At 38.6% G+C, this 7,806-nt stretch overlaps 1 protein-coding gene across 3 annotated transcripts; it reads right to left on the reverse strand.

The window, feature by feature from the left end:
• Nucleotides 1-620: 620 nt before the first annotated feature.
• LOC122275815 (polyadenylation and cleavage factor homolog 4-like) lies at nucleotides 621-7,283 on the reverse strand. 3 transcript variants are annotated; one of them, XM_043085087.1, is made up of 7 exons: nucleotides 6,749-7,282; nucleotides 5,342-5,443; nucleotides 4,993-5,247; nucleotides 3,377-4,168; nucleotides 1,866-2,831; nucleotides 1,152-1,700; nucleotides 621-850 (listed from the first exon to the last, which is right to left on the reverse strand). In XM_043085087.1, exons 1-7 carry the CDS (start codon nucleotides 7,094-7,096, stop codon nucleotides 803-805), a joined length of 3,060 nt encoding a protein of 1,019 aa, XP_042941021.1. In that variant the 5' UTR covers nucleotides 7,097-7,282; the 3' UTR covers nucleotides 621-802. The 3 variants fall into 3 exon arrangements, with proteins under 3 accessions (XP_042941021.1, XP_042941019.1, XP_042941022.1); XM_043085085.1 differs by having other exon boundaries at nucleotides 1,866-2,834; XM_043085088.1 differs by lacking the exon at nucleotides 621-850 and having other exon boundaries at nucleotides 1,480-1,690; nucleotides 1,866-2,834; nucleotides 6,749-7,283.
• Nucleotides 7,284-7,806: the final 523 nt, after the last annotated feature.

Raw genomic sequence — 7,806 nt, forward strand, 5'->3', positions numbered from 1 at the left:
ACATTTGTTCACTCAAAAAGAACAAAAAAAAAATACATTTGTTTGAATCAGAATTAGAAATTTAGCACTTCTCATAGAAGTTAGATTACAACTTAGCAATAAAAATAAAAATAAAAAAAGTAGAATAAGAGTACGAGCTGAAAACAAGTCTTAAAGCTAACAGCGCACAACCACCGCCACAGTCTCACAGAAAAAAATTCTTAATTACATCATAAACGACCCAAAACCAAATCCTGGGAACCAAAAATTGGAAGCAGGGCTCGAAACCTATCCGTGGCTTGAACAGCAATTGTAGAGTATCACTTCCGTTGATCTATTGGTTTGATGAGAAATATGCACAAGAGGCCTTAGTTTGCAGTTGTAGATAGAACTGGCTCATGCTTCATCCTGCAGAATGTTTACAGAAAAAAGGGGTGGAAAAAGTGGACCCAATACTTTGGCAGCTGACCGCATCCCCATTGCCTTGCTATCTTTTCTTTCTTTTTGACTTGTTCTATTTTAAATAAGCCTTTTGACATGGTTCAAACTGATCCTTAAGCAGAACTATTGATGAACATAAACCAATGTTTCTAATGCCCCACGAAGTTTTGACAGCAAAAGAGGAAAATAATGCCAGAAGGTAAACACACAAGAAATTGTAACCTCTGCTGCAAGATAATTTTGCATGGTTCAAGTTCACCTATACATGTACAACATTCTGGCATGAAGCCAAGAAGCTCCAATGCTACTGTAAAAGTAAGTTAAGAGCATACCGTTGACATGAAGAAAATCACATTAAGTTACAGACAACAAAGAAGTTGATCTAACTAAGCCGCATTCGTTTGCTCTGACTACCCTCTGCAGTAATTCCCTGAATATGACAATTGGAAACAATGAATATAGAAAATAGCAGTAGAATTGTACACATAAGAATAATGAGGAAAAGAGAAGAAGAAAAGAAAACACGAAAATAACCATAGAAAATCGAAGTAGAATTCAAGCAAAATAACAACGAAAAAAAGGAAGAAAATGTCAACATAACTGCATTGTTCCAGAATGAAGAACAAAGACCTCAAACAAAATACTAATCACAATGACAGTCAAACAGAGACAGATTTTCTGAAGATTGTAAAAATGTAAAATTTATAAAAAGCTGAACAAGAAATCCATACCCCTTCGTCTTGTCTAAAACCTTCTGTAGAAACCGCACTAGATTCAGACCGACACTTAGCATGCACTATAGGACCTAACTGAGACCTATCCATGCCTGCTGTCGAGCCACAGGGCGCATTTAAGTATACAGCCCCCTTGTACATCCACTCTTCTGTCTCGTCACTGTAAAAATCATCAAAAGGCTCTCCACATAATGCACATGCATTCTGATCCTCGTCGGCAGGAACAGCCATTTCTTCATCATCCTTCTTCTCTACAATGATCTCAGTAGGCAAAAACCCAGGAACTGCTTCAGTTCCTAATGCCTCCGCACCACTGAGCCACATGCTTGAACTTACAAACCACTTGCGAGAAGGCTTCTGCTTACGGTTCTTGGACATACGATTCTTGGTTACATGCCAATCCATATGACGACTGTGCTCTTCTTGGCACTTGAATCGAAGGCCACAGGTTGTGCATTGTCTTGGGAGGTCGGCGTACAGGGAACTTATTGCAGTCTCATGACGCACCTTGAGAAGGTCCACATTGAACTCAACTCCTACAGAATCCTTCATATTGAATAACTTGTTCAGAAACTCTCTCTTTTATACATACATATATATATACATATATATAATTTACTTGGTTGAGAAACAATCTAAAAATTGATCAAAGGGAAAAACCCAAGTTTTCAACATTTAAAGCATACAGGGAAACATCAATGTGGTATTTACCTGTATAGGGGTCTGTTTGGTCAATGAGATAAAACCCTGAGCCATGAGAGAACCAATCAATCCAGAAATGTTCGTCTGTTGATTAGCGACAGCAGGAACTGCATTTTGTGTGAAAGGTATCATATGTGACGAAGTCGGAGGGGCACCAGGAGGTAAAGGAGGCAAGGCTCCCCCCTGTAAATGTAATGAGCTTGGGATGTTTTGAACGGGTAACATCAACTGAATACCAGTTACAGGATTTGACAGAACTGTGCTAACAGTGGAACCATGCATTTGTGGGCTGTATCCACGATTATAAGGTGGTGCCACTAAATGAGGTTGCACTACAGCTGCTAAAGATGGATGTGCCTCCTGAGATGGAAGAAATTGTGGCTGTAAAGGAGTGCCTTGAACCTGGTTTCGCTGATTCACATGAATTAGTCCTCGATGCTGATTAGGCAGTTGTGGCAGCTTTGTAGAACTCAGCTCCCTGTTTCTAAAACCATCCGACTGCAGCTCGGGCATATGTAAAGACCCATTGGGACCAAGATTATTGACAGCATTGCTAGTGTTTATTGACTCAAATTGGCCCCCCATCACTCTCTGCTGTGGAAAAATATGCTGCAGGTATGGTGGGCGAGAGTTATGCACATTTAGAGAAGGCCTTACACCCCTAGATGCTGGTAGAACAGTCGACCGAGCCTCAACACCAATAGAATCAAGATTGGAAGAACCAAATCTTGATATAATAGTTGGAGGTCCATGAAGTTGTGGGTCGGCATCGGGAAGTTTATCAATAAGAGAGGGCATTTTGTCACCATCTGATGAAGATATACGACTTGCCAATAAGGGCAAATTGTAATTCCTTCCTCTTCCTTTGGAGAGATGGGGAGGCAAATTCCAGGCCTCATGAGGATAGCGAGGATCAAGAATCTGATTTCTCTCAGCTTGGAATCCAGATATCTTCCTCATTGATCCACGACCGAACTGCTGTAGAAATATCAGAACTTCCCATGTTAAGGCAGTAAATTCATTTCCCAGAATAAATTAATAGTTTAGACATTAAAAGAAAATGATACTCTTGACAGCAAAAACTTCAAATGATGTTGGACTGCACTGAAGAGAATTATCATGGCTTTCTACCAAGACTTTAGTGGTGGGTAAAAGATATGAAAATCAGTGATTTCAGGTTCTTAAAGGAGAAAGAAGAGGGTACAGGTTGAATTATAAAGTTAGGGTTTAAAAATAAAAATAAGTTCTCAATTCAAGACCCTTAAATACGATCTCAAGTGGCTGAAAAGAACCAGGTGGAGAAACAGCCATAAAGGAGTGCTCTAGTCCAATTATAACAAAGGAAAAGATTTATAATCTATAAAAAGAATACACTACAGCCAAAAATATTATTTGAATTCCATATCATCGAACAAAGCTTCCTAAAAAGGAAAAAAGAATGTACTTATCAAAAAAGAAAAAGAAAAAAGAAAAAGAAAAAAGAAAAAAGAATGGCACAGCAAACAAGTTGAAAAGCATACACTTAGTAAGGGGACTGAATCTTCAGCATTAACAGAAGAATCATCCACTGCAGGAAGATGAGCCTGACCAGCATTCAGAGGGGAAGCACTCTGTACTCCAATACCAGGCCTTGTCCTTGGCAAGAAATCATTACTCCTATTACTGTCTGCTAAAGTGGGGCTCATATCTTCCCAATCAAACTCTTCCTCTTCAGTATTCTGCCATGATGGTGTAGCAACCTTATTGTCTATACTGTTTAAGTCAAGGCGTTGACCCTGCAGAGGCTTATTGTTAAAAGATCTCTTCCCTGTGTCATTTCCATAGGCATCAATTAGAGCTCTTGGTCCTTGGTGCTCACGTTCGTTACTAAGGTTGTGTAGTATTTTAGTTTCAAAGTGGTTATGCTTATTATCGGAATAATGTTTTCTCTGCCGGCCACTCATTTCCTCATCTCTAGCAGTTGCTCTACTTAGTCCATACTCATATACGGGATGCGCTGGAGAGCCCCCACCAACAAACCTTCTAGGAGAATGGTCTGCAGCAAATTCTTCAACTGCCAACGACAAGGACCTATCAGGCCTGGTTCTTGATGGCGAAGAGGGTCTCCCGAGTCTGATGGTTGAAGGTGGACGCACCTTATTAGCCCCAAAGGCAAAAGGGGCATTACCTGCATTTCCTGTTGAGCTCAATCTTTCAGCTCCAACCTGGGAGGGTACAAGCTCTGCCTGACCAGAATCAAACTCATCAAATCCAATGGCAGGTTTTTTACCAAACATTTTTACAGCTGAAGTTCCTCTAGCTTGCTGGATATTCTGAAAGTTACAGATTAAACATTTTAAAAAAGAAAAAAAAACGTGTCCACCTTACTTACAAATCGATAACAAAATAAACACATCTATCATCTTTTCAGGTTCTATAGCTTAAGGTAAAATAAGATGAACTCCTGTGTACCTGGCCTATGCCTAGTTCTCATTAATAAAATTCTTATTGACTGAAGAAAAACAGGTATAATTTATGAACCAATGTAGAAAAATATATATATATATATTTAGACTTGATTAGCATCTAGAATAAAAATATAACGAGGCCATGTTATGATCAATAAGATTTTGTTTACCAATAAAAAAAATATAAAGCGGCATGTTCCTCACTCAAACCACCAAGTTAGACTTCCTTTTATGATGGAAAGCAAGGAGGGGGAAATGTTCAACACCATTTAATGCCATTGTAACTCTTCTCTGTCATTGAAACCCTCCAGATATCAAATTAGTTATACCAAACTATGGTATCGGAAGAAAATACTTCCACATAATCAACAATCGTTGGTCACAGCCCCTATAACAAATCTGGATATCAACTTACAAATTTTATAAAAATCAAAGATATATATAGATCTAGTACATTCCAATGAGATTACTTCTGGTGACAAACATACCCTTCTACTAGTCCAGCAATAAGGTCAATAGAAAATGCATCATAGCATTTGAGTACAGATATCTCATTGCATCTTTAATAAGTATGCTATCTGAGTAAGCAGACTTTCACGAACTAAACTAGTAAAGGTAGCAGTCTAATCCTTGCGTCTTAAAGGGAGGGAAAAACAGAGGAAGATAGAGAATTCGACCAAAAAACGTACACTGTCCACAGCTGAATGTTCAAACTGCCGCAGATACTTTGGATTAACATGTATGCCATGGCTTGGTCGAGGAGATTCTGAAGCTCTCAAGGGATTCAAGCCAGATGATTGCTGGTTTACCGAAGGAGAAAATTGCAGTTGTACCTCAATTTTATGTAGGACAGAAGGTGGGAATACTGCTGACCAGGTGCCAAAGAGATGGCGCATGGAATTATGCTGATTAGGGTGAACTTGCCTGTATGCCTCGCAAAAAACCTTTGGAAAGATGACATAAAAAATTTCTAAGAATTGTGTGATTCACAAAATAATGAGTTATGAAACAATACATGATAGATAGTGCAAAACGCACCTCTGGCAGTCGAGAAGAGAAGTACGTAACATAATCCCGGCCAATATTCTTAACAATACTGTCTAAAAGATATAATAAAGGCAGCTTTTGCTCGACTGGGACCTGCAGAAGAAGGTCTCAAATTATGAGGGATGATATAAGGATAGCATAGGATATTCAACAATTCCCCCTATTTTCCCAAAAATAGGTCCAACCAAAACCCTACCAAGAAAGATAAAAATTTGACAAATGTACTTGAAGGATAAAGCAAAAAGAAAGAAAAAATTAAAACTCCAAGCATTTATCATGCCAGTTGAGGAATGACTTGGAACACTATAGGTTCTGTTTTCAAATTAAACTATACAACTATAGGGTCCAAATAACAACCCCCCCCCCCCCCCCCCCCAAAAAAAAAAAAAAAAAAAATTTCGATTAGACTTTGAGAGACAATATTAATTTATAGCATGCTCTCTACTTATTAAAAAAGAAAAAAGAATATTGATTTATGGCATAATCTGTACTTTTACAAAGTAATTATCTTTTCAATAAGTTCAAGAGTCATGGCAAGGATTGGATATGATTAGAGATGGTAACAATTTACTCTTCCAAGTTCTACCACAGTATCATAGCGCGTCAAGGTAAGACGATTTTAGTTATTGTTTCACAGCAATGAAACATGAGATACCGCACAAGTTCAACCCCTTAAAACAATGAATCTTAGAACTTAGTACGTCCAGGTAACACTCATATACATATTTAGTAGTACTATTAATCATATTGATACCTACTTCCAATCCTTGTGCTAATATGACACGGACCATAAAACTTGTGAATCTAGAAGTATTACAAGCAACATTCAGACTTCTTCAGAGGCTGAAATTACAGATTTAATCCTGTTCAGCTATGGCCAATCTTCCATTGGATACAGGAATCGTGTATTTTTCAATTTCAGAGAGCTCGTACTAACCAGTGTCGGTTCTTAAAAATCTGTCACAATATTAATGCCATTAACTTGCAAAGAATGCTGCAAATTATAGTACTAGACACCGGGGAGTCTACCATAATATACCATTTGTGAGTATTAAGACTGCATTAAAATGAAATGTATTCCAGCAACCGATCAGGGCATAAACGAAAGGGAACGGAAAATTTTGAATTCCAAAACTTAGTTTGGCTAAATTTAATGGAGGTTTAGTCGATAATACCCCAAATAACGAAGTATCAAAATTCGAAATTTCTCTCTTTCCCCCAACCCCTCTCGGAAATCAAACTGCTACAAAATTTTAATATTCACACTTCCAAGAGCTTAATAATTACACAAAACCAAGTTGCGTACATGAGAAATACAAAAACCCTAAAATCCCATAACTATACAAATTCAGCGAAACCCTCTTCCCTCCCCAAGATTCCACAAGCACCGAAACGAACCTCGAGAATCCGAGCGCAAATGGCGTCGGCGATGCCCTTGCCGAGTTGCTTATGCTCGCCGGCGATTATAGTGAGATCCGTGATAATGGGCTTCGAATTAAACGTTAGTTCCGACAAGAAGAGATCGTAAAGCTGAACGATTTCCTCGGCCCTCGGCGGAGAGACAGCATCGTCTACGGCCGAGTTCCTAAACTCATCGTCGCGCTGCTTTAGCAGAGACCTGAAGCGATCAAGAATCGTTTGGGGTGACTTTTGTGGCGCGAGCTCGTTGGCCATTGCCCTCGCCACCGATTGGTTCCTTAGGTTTTCTCTGTTAACTAAGAGCTTTTCCGAGTCCATGGAGGCCATCAGAGAATAACAGGACAGAAATTTGCGGCTAGGGTTTTGTCCCACCACGTCAGGGTGAGAATCGAATTAGGGCTAGTTCCCACCATAGATAGAAGAACAAACACAGAGAAATCAGAGAGAGAGAGAGAGTGTTATGGTACTTTTCTCGTTAAGATTTTTACAGAGAAAGGGAACCGTTATCTTTGTGATCTATATAACATCAAGAATCGAACGCTCAATATTAGGAAGATGGTTCTGAGCTTGGGCCCACCGAATCTGCCAGGAAGCAAGAAACTTCAGGTGTGAGCAACCACACGGAAATAAAACATTAAAAATGGAAATATTAAACGGTTTATATAATGAGTAATATTATATAATAATAAATAATATTATGTACAGTTATAAAATATGTAAATTTTATGTAATTATATTAGAAAAAATAAAATTTATTATTAAAAAATTAATTTTTTTCACATAAATTCTGCTATATTTATTTATTTTTAAAATAATTATTTGTCTTACACATTTACGAGAATTATTATTTCTCTAAATCGAACCTACAATCGTAGTACTACCTGACACGTGGCTTTACTAACCTTGCGTGTAAATAGCCCCCACCGGCCCACCCACCCGGAACCCGACTCATTGAAACCGAACAGAAGGAAGTCCGTGTCGTCTCAGGAAATGGCTCTCTTAAAATTTAGCTGCAAACTAGGAGTGCTATCCCATGT

This window comes from Carya illinoinensis, chromosome 9 (assembly GCF_018687715.1).
Source record: "Carya illinoinensis cultivar Pawnee chromosome 9, C.illinoinensisPawnee_v1, whole genome shotgun sequence".
In the NCBI taxonomy this organism is placed as follows: domain Eukaryota; kingdom Viridiplantae; phylum Streptophyta; class Magnoliopsida; order Fagales; family Juglandaceae; genus Carya; species Carya illinoinensis.

Bases quoted from the DNA above. Each gene is read 5' to 3' on its own strand.
- LOC122275815 (XM_043085085.1), bottom strand. From the start codon at position 7,096: ATGGCCTCCATGGACTCGGAAAAGCTCTTAGTTAACAGAGAAAACCTA. The intron at 5,248-5,341 runs GTGCGTTTTGCA...ATCTTTCCAAAG, and splicing joins TCTCTTCTCGACTGCCAGAG to GTTTTTTGCGAGGCATACAG. The intron at 851-1,151 runs GTATGGATTTCT...TGTCATATTCAG, and splicing joins GTTTTAGACAAGACGAAGGG to GGAATTACTGCAGAGGGTAG.